Below are 23811 nucleotides of genomic sequence, written 5' to 3'. Positions count from 1 at the left end.
GCATTTTAGACAGAACCTAGACACTTTCTTTGTATCTCTTAGTCCCTGAGGGTTGCTGTACATGGTTTTGTGTAGCTTTGATTGACACATTTGTTGAGGACCATACAGTGTACCAGACCCCATGCTGAGCAGGATCTGAAGACATGTAAACGTCCATGTAGTTAGGAGACAACATGTAGAAATAGTAGCCAAGGGATCAGTGTGCTGTCCGTGTTGCTCGAAAGGTACTCAGTGGAACGAACCCAGGTCTGTGAGTGTCCCTGGGAACTGCCAAATACACCTTCCCATGGCAGGAACGAGAGCTCTTATTTCCCTCTATCTTTGCTAGCACTTGCTGCTAGCCAGCCTTTAACTAGTTTTGCTAATCCGATGGCTGTAAAGTGAAATCTTGTTTTTTTATTTACATTTCTTTGATTATAGGTAAGGTTAAACATTTTTCATGATTCCTAGTTGTTTCTCTGTGAATTGCCTGTTTGGATTCTTTGCACATTTTTCTATCCTTCCCTTCGTTGGAAACTCGGGGGCTCTTCTCTTTATTGCCAGAGTTCTGATATTGTTCAGTGATGTACCATGTATAGGGCTTTTTCCTTCATTGTGCTGGGCATTTGGTATGTGGGCCCGTTCAATTTGAAACTCTCATTCTTGAGTTCTGGAATGGCTTCCTAATTTCCTGTCCTGTATTTTCTCTGTTTTGTCTTTTTGGAGCGCCCCTATTATTTGGATTTTGCACCCTCTAGCCCAGGGGCTGGCAGACTTTTTCTCTAAAAGGGTCAGACAGTAAATAGTTTCAGCCTTGCAGGCCTCACAGGCTCAGTTGCAACTTCTCAACTTTGGGGTTCCAGTGTGAAAGCAAGCATAGATAAGACATAATGAATGGGCGTGGGCGTGGCTGTGTTCCAGTAACATTTTATTTACTAAAATAGGCTGGATTTGGCCTGTGGGCTGTAGCTTGTCGATGACCCTTTCTCTAGATGGATGCCCTTAATTTTCTTTTTTTCTCCTATTTCCCATCTTTCCTGAGAAATAGTAACCTGCCTGCCTGCATCCCAGGAGCCAGGTAGGGAGGGCCAGGAGCTGACCAGTCAGCTAGTAAGCTTCCACTGAGTCTCCCTGTTTTCAGGACAAGACTCCCATCCTTGGCTGTATCAGGTGCTCCTGTGTCCAGAATTTTTCTTTTGAGCCTCCAGAGAGTCTGGCCTTCTGCCCATGAGGGAAAGGTCATTTCTGGATGTGGGCAGTGGGGGTGTAGCTGGGGGCTCTACCCTCTTAAATGAAGAGACTGTCAATCCAAAGTCCTCCTGCCCATGCTCACCATTGGCAGGAGCTGATGCCTCCCGTTGCTGTGCCTTTCTGAGGCTCTGGCCTGTAAGTCGCCCAGCTCCTGGCCCGTCCTCACTGCTGCCCTAGGTTCTGGCTCCCTTTGGTCTTAGTCATTTGCCACTTGTTCATATGCGTTTGCTGCAGTCATCTCTTCACCTGGTCTTTGTTCTCATGGGTTTGTCTTTTTAATACTCAATTTTTAAATTATGAAATGTGTCATACTCATGCAAGAATGCATAGATCATATGGGTATAGTTTAAAGGTTAATAAGAAATACCTATGAATATAGCTCCTGGGAGAAGAAACAGCATTACGGACACCTTAGAAGTCCTTCTGTGCACTGCCTGTTCCCCGCCGAGGGAGCCACTCTCTGACTTTTAGTATTAATCATTCCTCTGCTTTTTTTAAATCTCTTTATCCCAAAACAGTATACTTTTAGTTAAAAAGAAAACTAAACTAAACAGAAAGCACAAATGGAGCTGTGTAAGGAAATTGCTACTGTTAGATGAGGGCTTCCAGGAGAAAATAAGCTGAACGGTTTTTGTAGGTCGTTGTTGAAGATTGAATTGTGCCCCCCAAAAGGATCTATTGAAGTCCTAACCCCTGGTACCTGTGAATATGACCGTATTTGGAAATAGGGCCTTTGCCGATGTAATTAGTTAAGATGAGGTCATACTGAAGTAGGGGTAGGCCCTTAATCTGCCATGACTGATGTCCTCATAAGAAAAGGAGAAGAGACACAGAGAGACACGGAGGAGAGAAGCCATGGGATGACTGATGCAGAAATTAGAGTGATGTGTCTGCAAGCTAAGAGACACCAAGGATTGGTGGCAACACCAGGAGCCAAGAGAAAGGCATGAACAGGTTCTCTTCTAGAGCCTTCGGAGGGAGCACAGCCCTGCTGATACCTTGATTTCGGATTCTGGCCTCCAGAACTGAGAGAGAATAAATTTCTGTTGTTTTAAGCTGCCCGGTTTATGGAATGTGTATATAGCAGCCTCAGGAAACTCACACAGTCATGTTCTGGCTTCCATGAGCCCCTCCTGGAGAAGTCAGTGGTCAAGGTCATTAGGGAGTCCTGGGAAACATGAGGCTCACTACTGTGTGAGCATCAGGCAGGGCTGCAGGGTATACCAGGGAATGTGCGAGAAATCTGATCAGGGGTGGGGTCCTCTGTATTTCCTGCCTCAGGGCTGACATGCTTCTTTCCAGCCTGTAGGAGGTCAGAGCAGTTATTGTCGGGGGTGTTCTCAGCTGATCCGGGGGCAGGTGTGGTGGGAGTAAAGGAGTCTCAGTGTGTGTTGAAGCCAAGCTGAGCACAGGTGAGATGCTGGGCATGACCACTTAGGTGTAAAAGATGGTCCAGTGCGGCAGCCAGAGTATGTCTGCCCCTTGAGTCACACCTGTCACTCTGTACTGGCCACGCTTTGCAGTTCTGGGATCACTCAGCAGTGGTCCTGGAATCTCTCCTCACCTGAGCTCCATCTTCCCCTCTTCTGTATTGAGTCTTCTGTTTCTTGTGCCCCATCTTTACCTTTTTGTAGGTTTACTCCAGTTTTTTAGTGAAGCACATCCTTAGTGCCTTACTGAGGAAAGCTGCCTGAGAAGTAGAATTTGAGACCTTATGTGTCTGAAAAAACCTTGAATTGAAGCCAGAATCCCAAGCCAGCACTCGGTAAAGCTGAGAGCCAACTTAAAAGCAATACTGGAAGGAAGTAGACAGTGGAGCATGCTTTCAAATTCTGTGGGAAAGTGAGATTGGACCTTGAGTTCTATACACAGCCCATTATCTAGGTGAGTCCTCTTTTGAGGACCCCAAATGTCCCTTCCTTTAGGTCTTTCCTCTTGGGCTAGTTAGAGTTCCCATAGAAGAGTCTTCGGGTCTCAGAACCCTGGTTGCCTGGGAGGGGAAGGGGGATCTTAGCATTCAGCTTTTCTAGTACTCACACCCCAGTGCTCTGTGGGCTGCCCCGTCCAGAGCCCCTGTTACGCCTGTAGAGATGGGACCTCCAGCCTTCTGTGGGGAGGGCAGCCACCCGGCAGCAGGGACGGAGGTCAGATTTGGGGGTCTTACTGCTCTGCACACAGCTTTTACCTGGTCCGTATTTACTGCCCGGTTTGTTCCTGGTTCCCGAGGAATCTGGTGCTGCCACCTGGGTTTTAGGAGGATTCTGCAGTACAGATTGGGCTGGTTCTCACCTTCCCCAAAGCCAGCTTGGAATTTTGGCTTTAAATCAGTTGCTATTTGTCCATCTGCTTCCCAGTTACTGTTGTTTCTTCTCCTGATCTTTCTGTTCTTGTATGCTTGTCCCCCCCGCCCCATTAAGTCTTTCTGTAGTTCTAGTGGGGATTGGGAGGGAGTAAAATTTGATGTTTGTGTTTAATCCCACATTTTAACGTGGAATTTTAGTTTCATTTTAATGCAGAGTTACACAGAGGAGCAACTGTAAATGTGTTTGTTCAATCCATACTCTTTCTTGTTTTCTGATAGGGAATTTCCCTATAATATGACTTTTGAAATGAATGTGATTTTATTGTCAGTCAGTACTTAGCGTTTTGTTATTTCTCTCATATTTCCTCTTTAACTCGAGTTATCTACTGCTAAATAACTCTTAGTTTCAGACATATGGGAATTTTAAGATCTTTTAGGAGTTGATTTAATTTCTACAAGTTATGTGGTGGTCAGAGAAAATGGTCTATATGATGTTGGTTCTTTGCTATAAAGAAAGTTATATATTCTATTTTTATTCTTTTTATAGGTCCTAACTTAAGACATATATTTTTTCTCTATTAATTTTTTAATATTGTCATGTGGTCTTCCCCCTAAACAAAAAAATAGCTTTGCATGCTCTCATCTGTCTTTTTTCTTTTGTGTTGCTTGTTCAGATAACAGTAAACTAAATTGTTTACTCACTCTTACTTCTCATTGTTTCTTCCTAGATTAATTTCTTGCTAGACGACTTCCTCTAACAGTTCTTTAAAATATGGTCTTTTTCAGGTTATTTTTGAAAACCTGTGTGCCTAGGAATATCTTCATTTCACTCTTGCATTTAAGTGATAGCATAGCTGGATATAAAATTATAATGTTTTTTTCTTTCAACATTTTGAACTTATTACTCCATTATTGCCTTGTGTGTAATGTTGCTCCTGAGGACCTCTGTGTGTCTTATTCTTGTCCTTTGTAGGTGGCCTCCCTTTCTTATTCTCCCATGTCCTGGAAGCTTTCAGAAGTTTCTCTTTGCTTTTGATCTTTAACTGTATTCATGCATTTTAAGTGATTTTGCTCTCATTTATCTTGCTTGACAACTCCTTCAGTTAGAGGTGTCTGATACGGTTCTTGACATCTGTCCTGTTTGTTGTTCTTGAGCTTCCTGGATCTGCATTGTGGGATTGGTATCTGATTAATTTGGGGACATTTTCAGTTATTATTACTTCAGATATTTCTTCTGTTCATTTTTCTCTTCTCCTTCTGATGTTCCCTGTATGTTTCACCTTTTGTAGTTGGACCCCAGTTTTTGGATATTCTGTTCCATTCTGTTTGTAGTCTTTTCTCTCTTTGATTTTCAGTTTTGGAAGTTTCTATTGACATGTCCTCAACCTCAGAGATTCTTTCCTCAGCTGTGTCCAGTTTGCTAATGAGCCTATCGAAGCCGTTCTTCATTTGTTACAGTGTTTTTTATTTCTAGCATTTCTTTTTGATTCTTTCTTAGAATTTCCATTCTCTGCTTAAATGACCTGTCTGTTCTTGCATATTGTCTGCTTTGTCCGTTAGAGCCCTTAATATGTTAATCAAAGTTATTTTAAATTCCCAGTTGAATAATTCCAACATCTCTGCCATATCTGAGTCTGGTTCTGATGCTTGCCGTGTCTTTTTTTTTTCCCCAAGGATTGGCACCTGGGCTAACAACTGTTGCCAATCTTTTCTTTTTTTTTTTCTGCTTTCTCTCCCCAACCCCACCCCCATACATAGTTGTATATCTTAGTTGCAGGTCTTTCTAGTTGTGGGATGTGGGACGCCGCCTCAACGTAGCCTGACGAGCAGTGCCATGTCCTCGCCCAGGATCCAAACCCTGGGCTGCCGCAGCGGAGCACACAAACTTAACCACTCAGCCACGCAGCCGGCCCCTTGCTGTGTCTTTTCAAACTTTTTTTTTTGCCTTTTAGTCTGCCTGTACTTTTTTGTTGAGAGCCAAATACGATGTATTGGGTAAAAGGAAATGTGGAAGATAGGCCTTTGGTGATGTGGTGAGGTATGGGGTGAGAAGCATTCTGAAATCCTTGTTCTTGAGTAAACATGGGCCCTGGGCTGTGAACTTCACAAGTGCTTCTCTGAGTTTCCTCCCCAGTTGGGTCGGACAGGATGGCCAGAGGGGCCTGGAGTTGCTGTTTCCCTTCCCCGTGTTGGTTAGGCTCTGATAAAACCCCAGCAGGTTAGGCTCTGGCAAAGTAGTTTCTCCTGAGGGCAGGCCTTGTTAGGAAGAACAGAGTGACATTTCAAGATGGCTACTTTTCTCCTCCCCCTACCCAAAGCAGGAGGGGATTTTTCTTTGATCTTTACTGTGAGAACCTGGTAGAGCTCCTGCAGATGAAACACAAAAATGTGGGGCGCCCCTGGAGTTTCTCAGATCTGTCCACAGTGAGCCTCCAGCAATTCGTCAGTTGCAGTTTGGGTTTCCCTACCCCGGTACTGGTCCCAGGATGCTTCAGTAGATGGTGACTCTTTGTATTCTCTTGTCTGTGTCCAGTGTCGGGCGCAGTGGTTTGCCCTGTGACCTCACATCTCTGTGCATCTAAGAAAAGTTGTTGATTTTCTGTTTGTTCAACTTTTTACTTGTTAGGATGGAATGACGACTTCCAGTCTCCTTATATGCCGGATGGAGACCCAGAAGTCCTCTGAGGCTTCTTTAATTTGGAAAATTCCTCATCATTGCTTCTTTAAGTACGTTCCTCCTTTGTCTTTTTCCTCCCTTTCTGGACTCCCAGTATGGATGTTGACACTGTTACTCCTTTTCTTTATTGCTTCCTTTGTTTTTTTGGAAGAGACCTGTCCTTCACTTCTTTGTTGAGTGCTTTATTTCAGTGATCATGTATTTCATATCTGGTAACAAATAAGAGATGCTCCATAACTACTCATTCTTATTTCCAGGCTTCCTCATTATCTTGGAGCCTATTTATTATGCTTTTTGGTTTTGTTCTTTTGGTAACAACTTTACTGAGATACAATTCACATACCATACAATTCACCCTTTTAAAGTGTTCACTTCAGTGGTTTCCAGTATATTCACAGAGTTGTGTAACCATCACCATGATCAATTTTAGAACATTTTCTTCACCCTAAAAAGAAACCCTGAACTCTTTCACTGTTACTGTTCAACCCTCCATACCCACCCCCATTAATCTGCTTTTTGTCTCCATAGATTTGCCTATTCTGGACATTTTACATAAATGGAATCACATGTGGTCTTTCACTTAGCATAATGTTTTCAAGGTTAATCCACGTGGTAGCATATGTTAGTATTTCATTCCTTATTATGGCTGAATAATACTCCATTGTACGGATATACCACACTTTGCTTATCTCTTCATCGGTTGATGGACATTTGGGTTGTTTCCACCTTTTAGCTATTATGAGTAATGCTGTTGTGAATGTTTGTGTACAAGTTTTTGTGGGGACATATGTTTTCATTTCTCTTGGAAATGAACCTGGGAGTGGAATTGCCTGGGTGAGTGGTAACACAGTCCTTTTTGAAGAACTGCCAGACTATTTTCCAGAATGGCTGCATCGTTTTATCTTCCCACTAGCAGTATAAAGATCCTGATTTCTGCACACATCCTTACCAATACTTGTCATTACCTCCCTTTTTGATTATAGCCATCTTAGTGGGTATCAAGTGGAGAATCATTGTAGTTTTGATTTGAATTATCCCTGATGACTGTTGTGCTTGTTAAAAATTCCTGTCTGTCTGCTAAATGAATTCTGCCTTTTCTGGTACAGTTTACTTTGTTATCTTTCTTTTGTTTTGCGCTCCTTATTTACATGTCTTGAATTTTTTCCCTGTGACATATATTCCCTTGGTCTTATCAGCTGCTTTGCTGGTTGTACACACATGGAGGTAGGGGCAAAAACCTGGTTTCTAGTTTGTCACGCTCTTGACAAGTTTTATAAAATGGGAGGCTCTGGACTCAACCACTTCCCATCTTCACCTTTTTCCACAATCAGGCAGCCTCAGTCTCAGGGAACCTCCAGGACATCTGGCCCAGGTGCTGTTTTTCACTCCCTCTGCTGTTACTGCCTGGGATCATGGCATGCTTGGGGACTGTCCTGATGGGATCTGCCCTCCGCCTCAGGAAGGCTCCAGTGCTCTCCACTGTCACCCCTCTGGCTCATGCTTGCTGGCAGAGTCGATTGGTAGAGATCCACCGAGAGCAGAGCTCGGGAGAGGAAGTGGCCCAACCAGGACCCTCCTCCGTCCCTTCAGTGTTGCACAGCCTGTCTCTGCTCCTGGCTGCCTCGCTGCCTCGTCTGTACCTGGTTGCCTCTGATTTCTCACAGCCTTGTGTTCTATCTTCCGTCTCACTTTTGTGGCATCTCCCAAGTTGGGTTTGAGGAAGGGACACAGCAGCCTAGCTCTCCATTTTATTTAGAACTAGACGTTTGAAGAAACTCATTTAACATTTTCCAAGCTTATCTGACTTTTGGGTGCTTTTTTCCCACCATTTTGTCATTCAACAAACCTAAGTTGAATACTTCATATGTGCCAAGCACTGTTCTAACTGGGGAGACTGCAGTAAGACACAGCTGACATCTGTGAGCAGGGAGATGACAGTACTGACTCACTGAACAGGATCGCTTCTGACAAGTGAGTGCTGCAGTGGAGTGGAGAGGCAGAGGGCAGCGGCTCTGCTGTGGGTGGGGTAGTTTAGGACGGCCTTTCTGTGGAGGTAACCCTTGGACTAAGTCCATGCCCACAGGAGGAGCCGTGCTGAAGAAGGTGCAGGGCAGAAGTTCCAGGCGCAGGCCCTAAGGCACGAGTTAGTTTGGTGTGTGGGGCTGGAACATGTGACGGTGGGAAATGAGGCCACAGAGGTAACGGGCCAGAGCCTGCAAGTCCCGGGTAAGGAGCTGGAATGGTGCTGTGAACATACAGCGGGAAACCACATCGGAGTTGTATTTAAGGAGGTGAACTTACAAGTTTTTAGAAGAAGAACCTGGCTCTCTGTGGAGACTGGATGGTATGAGGTGAGAGCGGCAGCAGGGAGGCAAATAGGAGGCAGTGGTCGTGGTCCAGGCAGACGCTCAGGGTGATTTAGACTAGGCAGAAAGCAGTGGCGATGCAAAGAAGTTGGGGTGCTGGAGAACGTCCACAGAGTTCCACAGAACTCATCTTGAGATGTTAACCAGAGAGTATTTCGTAGGCTAGTGGTTCAGTGGCTGGTGTTTCAGTTATCTGTTGCTGCATTACAAACCATCCCCAAACTTAGTGGCTTACACAATAGCCGTTTAACATTCCTTCTGACTCTGTGGGTTGACTGGGCTCAGCCGGTGGTTCTTCTGTGGCTGCATTCAGCTGGGAGTGGTGTCAGGGCTGGGATGACCAGGTTGGCCTCTTCCTCCAGACCTGTCTCCGTGTGGCCTCTAGTCATTCAGTGGTCCACCGTGGACACCGTGGCAGCTGGACTTCAAGAGGGAGCATGTGGAAGGTGCCAGTCCTCGTAAGGCCTGGGCTCAGAAGTCCAGAATGTTACTTCTGTCACTTTCTGATTTGTCAAAGCCTGTCACAAGCCTGCGCAGATTCAAGATGGGGGGAAATCGAGTCTGTCTTCTGATATGAGGAGCCACGTGTACCCCAGGCACAGGAGGAAGTGTTGGGGCCATGTTTGGAAACTATATACCACAGCTTTGAATTTCAATTTGGAACTTATTTTAAAGTCCTGGAAGAATTTCAAAGGTGGCCTTTGAAAGTCTTCATGTCCAGTTTGGGAACATAATGAGACCATATTATAAAAGAAGGAATTCTTGCTCTTTTTCCAACAAAATTATTTTCTAGGCTAAGAGCAAACTGATTCTACAAAAACAACTCAGGTTTCTAAACTTCCTCCAGCCCTTGGCAAACCACTTTATAAATATGCCTTTTAATCTTCCATCTGAGCTCTTTGCCATAAAACCCTAATTGCGCATGTTCTGTTACTACTTGACTGTGGGCCTTGGCACTGTGCTCGCTGAAGAACAGACGTCTCCACTTGGGCCAATCCCTCCATCTCTTAGGACACCCGCCACATCTTCATGGAACCTCTGGGGGGCCTCTCCGCTATCGGGATTTGTTTTAGGATGATAATCTACATCAGTCCTACTTCTGTCAAATTTATTCATTAGAATAGAGACGTATGTTAATAAATCCATATAGAGGTACAGCAATAATTGGCTCCTGTGGCTCTTTGGGTAACAGGGACTACTCGTAAAACTCACCCATGTGTGTTACCTGCTTGTCTAGTGCTGGTTAATGTTTGATGAATGGATTGAAGGTGTAATAGAACAAAATGAAACAGAGAAGCTGTAAATCCAGTCCTCAATCCTGCATTTCACTCACTTAAATGACTTTTAAAATTAAGTAACTTAAAATTTTTTAAATTGTTTCGATTTTACATTATTGCAGCTACAATTAGCCTTTCATATCTAGTTTTATGCAAAGGTACCTATGAAGTTTGTGTTGAAACTTGAGCTTTGCAAATAAGTAGTGTAAAAAGACCTACTTTTTTTTTTTAAAAGATTGGCACCTGAGCTAACAACTGTGGCCGATCTTTTTTTTTTTTTTTGCTTTATCTCCCCAAATCCCCCCAGTACATAGTTGTATATCTTAGTTGCAGGTCCTTCTAGTTGTGACATACGGGACGCCGCCTCAACGTGGCCTGACAAGTGGTGTCATGTCCGTGCCCAGGAGCCAAACCAGTGAAACCCTGGGCCACCGCAGCGGAGCAGGCGAACTTAACCACTCGGCCACGGGGCCGGCCCCAAGACCTACTTTCTGACACACAAATGTCACAAGTACCAATGATCTGTGGAAATTAAACCAATCCTTTGAATATGTTTATTTTTATATAACCAGTGTTTCTTTCTCATAGACGGCCTTGCCATCCAGGAAAGGATTTCGGCACCAGACCACTAAGTTTTTGTATCGTCTGGTTGGATCGGAAGACATGGCTGTGGACCAGAGTATTGTCAGCCCTTACACTTCTCGGATCTTGAAACCTTACATCAGGTATAAGGAGAAGAGCTGTGATGTCGAGGGTGTCATGAGTAGTAATGTTTGTGGTGTCTGCGCCCCGTTCCCCTGTTGGACTGAATAAAGACCCAAACCTGTGAGCAGGGTCGTTAAGGACTCAGTCTGTGCTCCATGCCCAGTCTCACCCTTGGCTTGTTTCAGCTGTACTTTTTTGCAGAAAGGATGATCCTTTGAAAGAAATATAAAAAGAAAGGATATGTTAACTCTGTTAGATTTCATTATAATGATCATACTCATTGTTTTGTTTTAAATTTTAAAGTTGTATATATGTAATAGTCTTTGAAATGAAAAAATGGGAAGGACGTCTCAATCAGGCCTCTATCTGGACTAATGATGAGTCTCGTTGAGGCAGGGCCATGGGGGCTGAGCTGATAGAGAGGCCCCCAGTGCTGTCTGGCGCTGTGATCGAGACCATGTCTTTGTTGACCACACTTGCTCGGAGCTCCGTAATTGCATGCTCCTCCTTGCCCAGCACTGCCCCCTGGGCAGACACATGGAAAGGCAGTCTGCGAGCCTGCTCCGGCTTCTCCTGTTTCTGGTGCCTCTCAGCTGCCTTGGCAGGGTTGGACCTTCTTTTCCCTGAGCTGTCCTGGGTCAGAGCACTCCGAGGGCTTAATTAGGATGCTGTTTCTGTTCCCTCACTCTGTTCATAAGGTGCACCAGCACTAGTAGAGGTCCTGAGGGTACAGAGGGGTGTGCTCTGATGAATGTTAATAGAGTGAATTGTAAACTTCATACCAGAAAAGTGTTGTAGCTGTTATCAAGCTGTCTGCCATGTAGAGTAGCACAAATTAGTTTAAAATTTCAAGCTGATCAAAGAGTTTGTGAATCAAATGGCTAGGAATAATAATGGGTATTTTTCTTGACTTGAATTTGTTTATTTTCTGTGGCACTGGAGGCGTGATTATGAAACAAAGCCACCCAAACTGCAGCTCCTGTCACAGATTCGTTCCCACCTGCATAGGAGTGACCCTCACTGGACGCCGGAGCCTGACGCCCCTCTCGATTACTGCTACGTGCGGCCCAACCACATCCCAACAATAAACTCGACGTGTCAGGAGTTTTTCTGGCCCGGTATGTGTCCCCCTCCCAAACTAGGCAATCAGTTTTCTTATAGTTCACTTTTGTGATTTTAAATTAGTGTATGTCATGTGACCCTGAAACCTTTACTCATATGATTTCAGTGTGTCCCTGCTAACATAGAAATGTTAAAATATAAACACCTCTTTCTTTCCTAAGATCAGGAAGAAGCCAGCAATTAGAGTAATAAACAGTGTTTTGTTTGTCTCTGCTTCCAGAATAAAAGACTCATCCTGCTTTGCTTCTCCTGTGTTTAGACACCAGGTAATGTCTCGCAGGAACACAGGCTGGTAGCCGCAGGCTGCCTGTTTGGACACTTTTGCCTAATAATTCCGTATGCTTTGTTTATTTAGCTGTTCTTTAGAGTGTTAGTACAGCCAAAAGGTGTTTTTAAAAAGCCAAATACCCTAATCATAGACTTCGAAAATAAGAGTAAATGCAGTATGATTTGTCATTTTGTTAGCCTTAACATATTATCTCTGAAGACTGAAGCTATCAATTAAAGGAACACATTTTCATTGCTTAATATAAACACGGTCTTTGTGGATCTGCTTTATTGCTCTACCCTGAAATGTAAAGGAAATAATACATGTCTCCAGATGTTAGATAAGATTTCATCAGGATGAGAGCCGTGTCATCCCTGTTGTCTCATAATCATGTAATAGTGCGTGTGGTCGCAGAGTTGTGCTTGGGAGTGGTGTGGGGCTGAAAGGAACGTTCTGGGAGCACCTACTACCTCCTGCCCTTCGCTGGTACCTTCCATGCATTATGCATGGAATCATTTTATATTTAACCTCTTGATTGTAAAATTTAGCATTTGTACAAAAGAGCGCATGAATTGTCTATGTGTGAAGTAAAGAATACAACAGGATGGACACTCTTAGGGGATCTTGACCCCAACTCTGTGAGGTCTAGGTATGTTCTCTTACACATTGCAGAAACTGAGGCCAAGACATTTAGAAATGTGCCAGCTGACACACATGACCGAGGCCGAGTTCAAAGCCAGGTGTGTCCATTTCTGAACCTGTTTGCTCTCTACTATCTGCCCTATCCCGCCTCTCTTCTTTTTAACATATGTACTTAGAAAAGATGATGTTAATTTTGATATTTTTCAAAATTCACTTTTATTTTTATGATCTGAATATGTGCTGTCTATGGTAATATCTTTGTCTCCAGTTCTAGGGTTTTTTTTTAGCGTGCAGGTGTAGCTGTAAGTACAGACTGAGCAGCTTGGCATTCATTAATTCCAAAAGGTACATGGTTTGAGTCTCGATTGTCTCTTTTCTTCAGGCATTGACCTGTCTGAGTGCCTGCAGTACCCAGACTTCAGTGTTGTCGTCCTTTATAAAAAAGTCATCATTGCCTTTGGCTTCATGGTTCCCGATGTGAAGTACAATGAAGCTTACATTTCATTTCTCTTTGTCCATCCTGAATGGAGAAGAGCAGGGATTGCAACTTTCATGATTTACCATCTGATTCAGGTATGTTGGCCGTGCTCATCATCCACTCACTTGCCCCTGGGCTTCCCTGGAAGTCATGGGGAGGGTGAAGTGAGCAGGGCCTTCCCAGCACTGCCCAGCGGAATGTGAGACCAGGGGAAAGAAGGCCAGTCACCCGTACTCATGAGGTTAGTCAAACACACAGACAAAAGTCTTCACCCTCTAAAATAAGATTACCATTCAGACCTAGGTTTCAAAGAAGCCAGTTTGTGAACATGTGTAGTAAATAAAATGAGGAAATACCGAAAGTGAGAGCCTAAAGCACTTGCACTGTCATATTAGTAACTGCTGCTGTTCTTAGAATCACCCCCGCCACGACTCCAAGTGGAAGTGGAACTATGATTTTTAGTTTTTATGTATTTTTAAACATTTTAGCAAAAGTGTGTACGTGCATTCTATTATTGCTGATTGTTTTTAATTTTATTATCACTATGTAAGCTGGTATGAACCTTCTCAGACTTGATTCTAACATTGAATTATAACTCATCTTTGATATATCTCTATCACCTTTGAAGAAGATACACCATATATTTATATACTAATATCAGAAAAACATGTAAGGATTTTTTCCCCCCAGAATTTTTCTGGTAACTTTTATTTAGAAACCATTTGGTATGGAGGATTGTGTGTTATGTGGACAAGATTCCTTTTAAATAGAGGATGGAGATGATAAAATGCAGTTTTTCCAGTTTTTAATGAAACTGGCTCAATAATTCCTAAATGTTGGCAGGAACCTTGAGAATCATCTTCCTAGAAATTGCTTTCTTCTCTCCTTTCTTGGCAGTTAATATGTGCTACCTCGTGTTGTTGTCTTCACTGAGACCTTCTCAGTTTTTTCTACCACACTCCTCCTTTTTTCTGCCCTACCCTACTCGCAGAATGACCTCTCCTCTGTGTGCGTCCTTCTGTCCTAGCAGAGCCCTGCAGGATTCAGCCTGTTCCTTCACTGGCAAGGGCCTAAGGGCAGGGCAGGGATGACATTTTGCTGTGTGTGCCTGACATAGGGCCTGGCACTGTCAGTCCTTACTGAGTGTTCACGCTCACAGCGTGGGAGGAGGATTGTTCATCTTTATGGGTGCTGGCCCCCAGCCAGACCATAAACCCTGACACAGTACCACTCGGTCAGGCAGGAGTACTCGGGGATGGCCGTGGTTCAACTGTGCATATTTGCAGTGTAGAAACACTGGCGTCACTCCACAAAATTCATTTTACACTCAACACACTCTTGTCCTTAGTAAAACAGTAGTTCTCTCTTGTTCTAAAAATACCTTTGGATACACAATGTGAGTTAAGCCGAGAAAAGAAAGTAGCTGTCTACCTTCGATAGAGTTGTTCTTAAATAGAAGCCTTGGGGAAGCCTGATTATAAAATCTCAGGAAACTTATCAACCTCAGTATTTCATGCCTTCATCATTAAAAAGCAAGTTCTTGATTTATGTGACTTTGGGGTACTTTATTCTGTGTAGCTAATCAGAGAATCTAGGAGCTTGCTTTGTATTGATAAGGTGAGTATTACTCTTTTCCCCTAGCGTTAGGCTGACGCTAAATGTGGAAACCTCAGTTCTGAGAAGCTGACTGCCAGCTGGGGAGGGACAGGAGGTGGACTTGGGGATTCAGGGCGTCTGTACAGGCTCTTCACATTGTACACTTAAGCCAGTCTTAATATTTCCAATCTGGCCACATAATTTAACATTCTTTTCCAGTGGGTCTAGGAAGGGAAATTTTACAGTTCTTTTACAGTATAACATCTAGTTTTTAAAAGCAGAACTTCTTATATTCTTCTCAGTTTCTTCAAGATGGTCATAGTGTTTGGTATTAATATGTTTGATATATTTAAATGTAACTGAATTTAAGTAAAATAGTTGACGTAAAATATCCTCCTTGGCCCTTTGCTCAGATCGGAATAAAAGCATCTGGCATCCCATCAATTTTCTCAGCCTTGCTGAGTGTTTTAGTGGATGTGTGATCAGCAGCAGAATGTCCTTGGTCCCGGGGTTGCGGGTGCTGCTGAGTCCCAGCCTCAGTCCCTGATCGTCTGGTTTCTGTGATTCACGCCTGCACTTGAGAGTCTCTCCACCTACTCGTTCTCCCTCAGGCGTTTTCCTTTTCAACTTGCATTTTCCCGCTCTTTTGGCAGACCTGCATGGGCAAGGATGTAACCCTTCACGTCTCAGCAAGCAACCCCGCCATGCTGCTGTACCAGAAGTTTGGATTCAAGACTGAAGAATATGTTTTAGATTTTTATGATAAATACTACCCCTTGGAGAGCACAGAGTGTAAACACGCATTCTTTCTGAGGCTCCGACGCTGAGGGGGAGGCAATTCCTCACAGAGACGCCTATGCTGTAGAGAACGGGTCTTCAGAAGGCCTGAAGGCAGGCAGTCATCGCACCGTGGGTTCTGATCTCTGCCATCAGATGTTCATTCAAGCCTCTCAGCTGAAATGAGAACAACGGGGGGCAGTGGAATGAGTAGTGAGCAACCTGTCAGCAAAATCATGGTCCAGTCCTTTTTGGAGGGTCCTTCGGCCCACCTCTTGGACTCCACCGTTAACTCAACTGAAAGATGCTGCTGTCCTCCTTCCACATGGTAGTTTGTGAGAGCAAAGAAATATCTAAATGGATGTTCTTGGTGAGAGAGAATCTGTCCTAATTGAAAAGATGAGGGAATGTGGTGGCTATTAAAGATTCATGCAGTGCCAGAGAGGCACCCTCCTGTCCTGGGAAGATGAGAGTGTAATCAGATGCCAACCCTTTTCCCAGCCTTGCTGTGTTGTCGCTGAATCCAGGAGGACCTCTAGGTTCTATTGTCTCGTGTTGGTGTTGATCACAGTCAAAATAAAGTCAGTGTTTGTGTCTGCACCTTGCTTCACCTGATCTACTGTTAGCATCTCCTGAGGGGAGGGTCTCCTTCTCCCCGTGCCTGTGTACTTGGTTTGGGTTGGAGTGGCTGAGCACCCGCCACTTAGATTGGGCCACTGGATGGAAGTGTGTGGTGGTGGAAGTACAGCTGGCTGTGGACGGAACCTATGTTGTCTGCAGGACTGGGCTCCTTGCTGTGTATGTGTGTGGGAGATGGACTGTCAGTCACATTTTTTTGGATCCAGTAGGAGCATTTCCAAAATTGTCAGATGTTCTCAGATAAAAATCTTTCCTTTGTACTAAACCTATGGCCAGAGCTTTAGTCTAATCAGCTTGCTTTTAAACTCTCTTTAATTAGAGCAGTGGTTTTTAACTTTTTGGGACATGAATCTCTTTGAGAATCCAAAGACAGCTGAATACTCTCTAGCAAACTGTCTGTGCATGTTTAAAATTTTGCATCAGTGATGCATGGACCACAAGTTAAGAACCTCTGTTCTAGAGGCTATACTTAGAGCCGGCTTGAATCCCTTTGTTCAAGGGGAATGTGAAGACCACCTGGAAGTTCTTCTATCGCTTGTCTCTATTAACCAGGACTGGGGCTCCTGGGAGCCGAGGCTGCTGTGCCCCGCTTTTGTCCTCCCCAGCACTTGGGCTGGACACACAGAGTCACTGAGTTGCCGAGTTCCCCAAAGCAGCGATGGCTTGCCTCCGGGAGAGAGTCCTCTGGACTCCCTATCACCTTCCCTGCTTCCCGAGAGCTGAACCAGCACTTGTCAGCCTCCTCCTGCAAGGACCCTAACAGAGAGCGGGGGCACCTCTCATGTCCTTTAAGTTTCAGGTTTTTAAAATTACAAGGATGTTATATTTTACTCTTTAGGTATATCTGTTTTAATGTTAAAATAATGGATTTTTCACCCCAAAGCTGTAGGTAGAGTTGACACTCTAGGAAGATGGGTACTTTCAGCCTTAGCACATGCAACCCCCGGGTGGGTGGATGTACACCACTGATCTACAGTCTCATTCTTTTCCTCAGCGACAAATACTCCAGGGGTTCAAGACAGACGTATCTTCACTTTGAACGACACCTTGTAATTCATGTCACTTTGAGAATTTTGAGTTGAAGATGAGTGGCGGTTGAAAAGCAAACATACTACTAGTATGTTCACACTTGGCCAAGATGTCTCATATTCGAGTTAAACTGAGTATAGGTAAAGGCTAAATTAAATAAAAAGATACACCCAGCAAAAGGCATTAGGCTCCAAGTAAGATGAAAAGCAAAGGCCTGATCTCAGAGGTTCTTGCAAAAACAAGGATTGTTGGCAATTTGGGCGTCTAGGGCTTAAGCTTTAGGCAGTGGCCCCGGTCCCTGAGCAGCTGCTTGCCGCTGAGCAGCAGAAGGGCACTCGGTGTTTCCAGCGCCAACGCTAGGTTGGGTCATGTGGAGACGGCAAGGTCTGTAGGCATTGAGCAGACACATACTAGGTGCTAAAAATATGAAAATACTGGCAGCTCCCATTTCTGAACTCAATTCTCACAACAACTCCTTGAGGTGATGCTATAATTGCCTCTATTTTATGGAAGAGGAAACTGAGCTTTGAGAGGTTGAGTAACTCTGTGCCAAGAGCGTGCAGATAGAAAGCAGAGGGCAGCTCTGTCCAGGCTGAATCTGTCTCTGCGCCAGCCCGCTCTGTCTGCAGAGGTGTGTGAAATGGAGGAGGAACCATCCCAAGGCCTAAGGGTCCTTGGATCCTGAATGGCGACCTGTGATTCAGAGCCAGGCCATTCACTTCCCTCGTGCTCTGCTGCCTGGACCTCTAAGCTCTGTGTGTGCATGTTTCTTTGCTGCCTCCCAGGTCAGGGAGACTAGCCTGAGGTGGTTGTGTGCAAAGGCAAGTGTATGTGAGTGTGAATGTTTTTCTGGGGAGGGTTCATCAGATGTTCAAGGAGGTGTGTGAGCCGAAAAGTAGTAACAAGGGCTATTAAGACTGGAGGAACTTTCTAGAGCCAGCTGGGTGGTTGGGACAAAGGTTCAAAAGGAATGACTCACCAAACAATACCTTTAAAATGTTCTATTTTTAATTTGACGTAATTTCAGGCTTGACGGAAGTTACAGAACAGTACAAAGAATTCCCAGGTGCCCTCCCTCCCAGCTCCTTAAATATTAATATTTGCCTCTCGCTCGCTTGCTCTGTTTACACATATGCATGTCTGCGTGTGCACACACATGTGTTTCCGAACCATTTAAAAGTAAGTTGCAGGGGCCGGACCCGTGGCTGAGTGGTTAAGTTTGTGCGCCCTGCTTCGGTGGCCCAGGGTTTCCCTAGTTTGGATCCTGGGCGCGGACATGACTGTATTTTATTTAAAAATCAAATCTTTAAAAAAATAAATAAAATTAAAAGTAAGTTGCAGATATCACACCCATTTTACCCTTAATATTTTGGTGTCCGTTTCTAAAAGGAAGGAATGTTCTTACCTAACCTCAGTACAATGACCAAAATCAGGGAAATTCACATTGATACCATGCTGTTATCTGATTCACAGCCCTAGTTCAGATTTCACTGATTTCCTAATACTGCCCTTCATAGCAAAAGAAAAATCAACATCAAGTGCTGCATTTAGTTGTCATGCTTCTTTAGTCTCCTGTAGTCAGGAACTGCCCTGAGTCTTTGTTAACATAGACATTTTTGAGGAGTCTTGGCCCGTTGATTTGCAGAATGTCCCTGAATTTGGGGATGCTGCTCTTTCCTCCTGTTCAGAGTTCTGTTAGGCACTTTGGCAGGAATACTGTAAGACGCGATGCTGAGTTCTCTGTGCATCATTTAGAAAGCGCATGCTGTTCATTAGTCCCATTTCTGGCAAAGTTAACTTTGATCCTTTAACTCTTTGCAAATGAGTATTTTGTGGGGAGAATCACTGAGATGATGTAAATATCCTGTTACTCCTCAAACTTCCCACCACCAGTTTTAGCATCCAATGGTGGCAGGTTAGCCTTCTACATTCTCATCTCCTTGAGGAAGCAGCTTTTAGAGCCAGGTGGCAATGCCCAGTTCTTCATGCTGCAATACACTAAGCGCTGAGCTTTAACAAGAGCCCCAGTACGGGAAGTGGGTATTTGCATCTGTCATCCTTCAGTAGAATGCTGGCAGGTATTCCTGCATCCCCACTGCAGCCGCAGAAGCATCGCAGCAGTGTGTTGTGGGAAGGTGGAGGTACTTCAGTCTGGGGCATTGCTCAGTGCATGTTATAGGTTGTGCATCTCAACATTTACGAGAACTTTCTGATGACAGAGAATAAAGGGTGTCTTGGTTACCTGTTACTACATAAGAAACTGCCACAAAGTCCAGTGGCTTAAAACCATAGCAGGTTATTTTCTCTTGGGATTCTGAGAGTTTTCTGGATGGTTCTCTCCCCATGGTGCCGGCTGGGGCACTGGGACAGCTGCTGTCATCTGGGAGCTCAGCTGGGGCTGCCTGCCAGGGGTCTCGGTTCTCTTTCAGGTAGGCCTTTCCGTGTGGCTGATGGATTGCCTCATGGCATGGCGGCTGGGTTCCAAGAAGGGATATTCTTCTGACACTCCAGGAGGACACACCCTAACTGCAGGCTTATCAGATCTCTGCTTGCAGTGTGCTTACTGCTGACCCATTGGCCAGAGCCAGTCTCATGGCCAAGCTCCTAGTCCATGTGGGAGGGCTTCCCAAGGGACAAACACCAGGATTTGTGGTTCATGAGGGAGCCACCAAAGTATAGGGCCATTATAGAAAAAGCACCTGAAGTTCTAACACCTAGATGGCAGCTTGGAATAGTTCCCCTTTGGGGCATCTGGGCGGGCCATAGCTGGTGCATACCTCATCCCTGCTAGAGTTATAGTGAGGGTGCTACAGTGCAGGAGCTCCAGCCTGGCCATGGCTTTTTGTTTTTGTTTGTGAGCCAGTCTGCAGAGAGGAAGGAGACAGGAAGGACGAGTCACAGACAGACGTGAGGTGGGGGCCTGTCCCTGAGGCCGGCTGTGGTTCCTCCTCAGGATCAGGAAAGACCTCCCGTACACCCATCCCATTCTTACAGTAAATTACCCCTTCTCCCCTTTATAGTTCTATTGAGGTGTAATTTACGTACTACAAAATTCGCCAATTTTAAGTACAATTCAGTGGTTTTTAGTAGATTTATAGAGTTGTGCAATCATCACCCAATTCAGTTTTTGCATATAGGGCTAAAAAGATCCCCGGCACTCATTTGCAGTCAGTCCCCACTTCTACCCGGAGCCCCAGCCTACCACTAATCTTTTTCTCACTCTATAGATTTGCCTTTTCTAGACATTAAATATCAAATGACCCTTTTTTGCTTCACCTCAAGTTGGCTTCTGTTACCAGCTGCCAAAGAGGCTTCTCTAACCCAGCGTAACCAATGACTTTAGATATTTTGATATAAATCATCCAAGACTTTTGTTTTATGTACATATACATGCCTTTGCATATACCAGTTTTTTCATATACTAATTTTTAAAATGAACTGCGATCATAATATATATCTTGACCTATAAGATACACAATTTTTTTCCTATTTTTGCTTTAAGTGATCACCAACAGCATTCCAAATGATCAAATGTTGTTTCTGAAACATCGTGTATGATAGAACTATACTTTATTATGTGTGGCATAATTTAACAAATCCCCCTTGTTTCTACTTTTTGTATTGTAAACAGTACTGCACTGAACATTCTTGAAGCTAAATCTGGATGCACGTCCATGACTATTTCCTTAGAATACATTCCTAGAAGTGGAATTGCTGGATTAAAGGAGATACAGTGTCTTGGAGTGGAATCAATAGGAATCATAATAATACCTAATGTTTCCTGAGTGTTTCTGATGTGCAAGCACCATTCTAAGAGCCTTAAACAACTCAGAAACTCATTTAAGTCTCACAACAGCTCAGTGAGGTAGGTACTATCATGATTTTCATTTTCCCAGTGGAAAAAACTGAGGCACAGAGAAGGTAGTAACTTGCCCAAAATCTTACAGCTGGTAACTGGCAGAGCCTGGCAGTCTGGCTCCGGAACATTTACGTTTTAAAAAAATTTTATTGAGGTCATAGTTTATAACATTGTGAAATTTCAGTTGTACATTACTTTTTGTCAGTCACCATATCTATGTTCCCTTCACCCTTGTGCCCACCCCCACACCCCTCCCCTCTGGTAACCACTGAACTATTCTCTTTGTCAGTGTGTTAGTTTATCTTCAGCATATGAGTGAGATCATACGGTGTTTGTCTTTATCAGTCTGGCTTATTTCACTTAACATAATACCCTCAAGGTCCATCCATGTTGTTGTGAATGGGATGATTTTATCTTTTTTTTGTGGCTGAGTAGTATTCCCAGAACATTTTAACCACAAAAATTTTTTAATTTATAATTCAACTTGTATTATATCTACAATTCCTACTTTTGTTACTGTTGAATAGACAAGTTATGAGGTTCAGGAGGAAATTCTGAGCCAAGTTGGAGAACTTACACTTCTCATTTTCAAAACTTACTACAAGGCTACAGTGATCAGACGGTGTCGGGACAGCATAAGGACAGGTAATACTGAACAATGGAAGAGAATTGAGAGTTTAGAAATAAACCCTTACATTTATAAGCAACTGATCAATGAAAAAGGAATTTTCTTTTTTAGTAAATGGTGCTCGTCAAACTGGATAGTCACGTGCAAAAAAAAAAAAAAAAACAATTGTACCCCTACCTCACACCATACAGAAATTAACTCAAAACGTATCATACACCTAAATGTAAGAACAAAAACTATAAAACTCCTAGAAGAAAATGTAGAAGTAAATCTTTACGATCTTGGCTTAGGCAATGGTTTCCTAGATACAACACCAAAAGCACAACTGATAAAAGAAAAAATTGACAAACTGGATTTAATCAAAATTAAAAACATTTGACTTCAAAAGAGACCTCTCGAAAGTGAGAAGACAACCCACAGACTGGGAGAAAATATTTGGAAATCATCTATCTGATAAGGCAATGCAAAATGGTACAACCACTTTGGAAGACAGTTTGGCAGTTTCTTACAAAACTAGACATACTGCATGATACCACAATCGCACTCCTTCATATTTAGCCAAATGAGGTGAAAACTTATGTCCACACAAAAACCTGCACATGAACCCTCAGTGTTTATTTCTGAGCCCTGGGAGAAGTGGCTGTATGGAAAAATGGATCATCTCTCCTCTTTCTCTGGAGAAAGCTGGCCCTTTGCTCCAGCTGCTCTGCTTGATTCCCTCTTTCACCTGCTCCCATAAGTCCATGAAGGCCTGGTCTCACCCAACTGGCCCTCCCAGGAAGCTGGCTGCCTTCTGCAGGCTCCCTTCAGTCAGCAACAGTGGATTGCTCTTTCTGCCCACCGAAACAGGCCCCATTTTGAATCTCGGGGAAATTTCTGTTTTTTCTTCTAATTCTCAAGTCGTTTGAATCAGAGAGGTGTATGGGGTGGCTGTAAAAAGCTTGGCTTCTGGACCATTTAGGTTTGACTCCTACATCTGCCATTGCTGGCTGTGCCTCAATTTCCCTATTTGCTAAAAAACATGTCATTTGTTGTGATAGCATGTGGAGTACCTGGCATGCCGCCTGGTAGCTGGTGGGCATGCAGTAATTGTGGCTATCCTCAAGAGAGTGGAAGAAACTAGTTAAGATGGGACTGGAACTGAGTGATACTCAGGCTTGGCCACACAAAACCCGAGCGTCTGGGTTCCATCCTCAGAGAATTCGATGTACTTGGTCTGGGGTGTGGCCTGGACACAGGGGTTTTTAAAAGCTTCCCAGCTCAAGTGGTAATGGATGGCCAAGGTCAAGACTCACAGGCTGGAGGGAGTAATCAAAGATGGAAATCTGTGCACTTTATCTCACACCCCTCCTCACCCCCACAATTCCATGCCTTTGCTCTTAACGCTGGCCTTGTAGGCCTCCCAGGCACCAGGCCTCCCATGCACCAGGTTCTTCATCTCACTCTCCGAAATGCACTCCTTCTCCAAGCCCGAAGGCCTGTCTTAGCTTTTGGTAACTGCCCTATTCTGAAGGCAGCAGGACCCACTTTCTCTTCTTCAGGTAGAAGTTGACTCAGGGTTTAATTTCATTTTATTCTCACAACCACTTTTCCTTTGTATCATATTGATGTTCTTTTCCTCCCTGCACCTCTGTAGATAGAAAACCAGACTCATGGGCTTTTGTGCTCCCAAAGTCTAAACCCTTGGGGCACCTTGGAGGAGCATGGATGTAAACTAATGTTTGGGAAAAGCAAGGCTTTCTCCTCAAGCTCATCAAAGATCCCCTGAGGCTGGAGAAGATGAGGCCGGGAGGGTGAGGTAAGGAGAAGGCAGTGCAAGTGAAGTAGACAGGATGCTTTAGGCTGCAAGTAATCTAGCTCCAACTCATACTGGCTCACACGACCACCACCAGTTACTGTCTCACCTGGCAGAAGTCTGGAGGCAATATGTCCCATGGTCACATGATTTATTAGTTTATTAACTATGTGACCTTGGGCAAGTAACTTAAACTCAGTTTCCTTATCAGTGAAAAAGGATTGTTGCTTGTACAATGAGTTAATATACGTAAAGGTCTTACAATGATCCCTAACATAAAGTGTTTTATAAGTGTCAGCTACTGTACTGATGAGTCATTGCTGTGTAGTAAAACACAGCGGTCCACAGCGATAAATATTTCTTTCTCACAGGCCTGCAGGTTGGCAGGGCTTGGCGGGGCCACTCTAGTTCAGTCTATGCA

At 44.1% G+C, this 23811-nt stretch overlaps 1 protein-coding gene across 2 annotated transcripts in view; it reads left to right on the top strand.

The window, feature by feature from the left end:
- KAT14 (lysine acetyltransferase 14) overlaps window positions 1–16040 on the top strand; it is a 32520-nt gene extending 16480 nt beyond the window's left edge. For both annotated transcript variants that reach the window (XM_008525382.2, XM_070588772.1), the window contains 4 exons: window positions 10441–10577; window positions 11500–11675; window positions 12972–13162; window positions 15317–16040. In XM_008525382.2, coding sequence (XP_008523604.1) covers window positions 10441–10577; window positions 11500–11675; window positions 12972–13162; window positions 15317–15490 — 678 coding nt within the window. In that variant the 3' untranslated portion in view covers window positions 15491–16040. The remainder of the gene's footprint in view (window positions 1–10440; window positions 10578–11499; window positions 11676–12971; window positions 13163–15316) is intronic.
- Window positions 16041–23811: the final 7771 nt, after the last annotated feature.

This window comes from Equus przewalskii, chromosome 21 (assembly GCF_037783145.1).
Source record: "Equus przewalskii isolate Varuska chromosome 21, EquPr2, whole genome shotgun sequence".
Classification (NCBI taxonomy): domain Eukaryota; kingdom Metazoa; phylum Chordata; class Mammalia; order Perissodactyla; family Equidae; genus Equus; species Equus przewalskii.
This window is presented reverse-complemented; position numbering and strand designations above follow the sequence as displayed.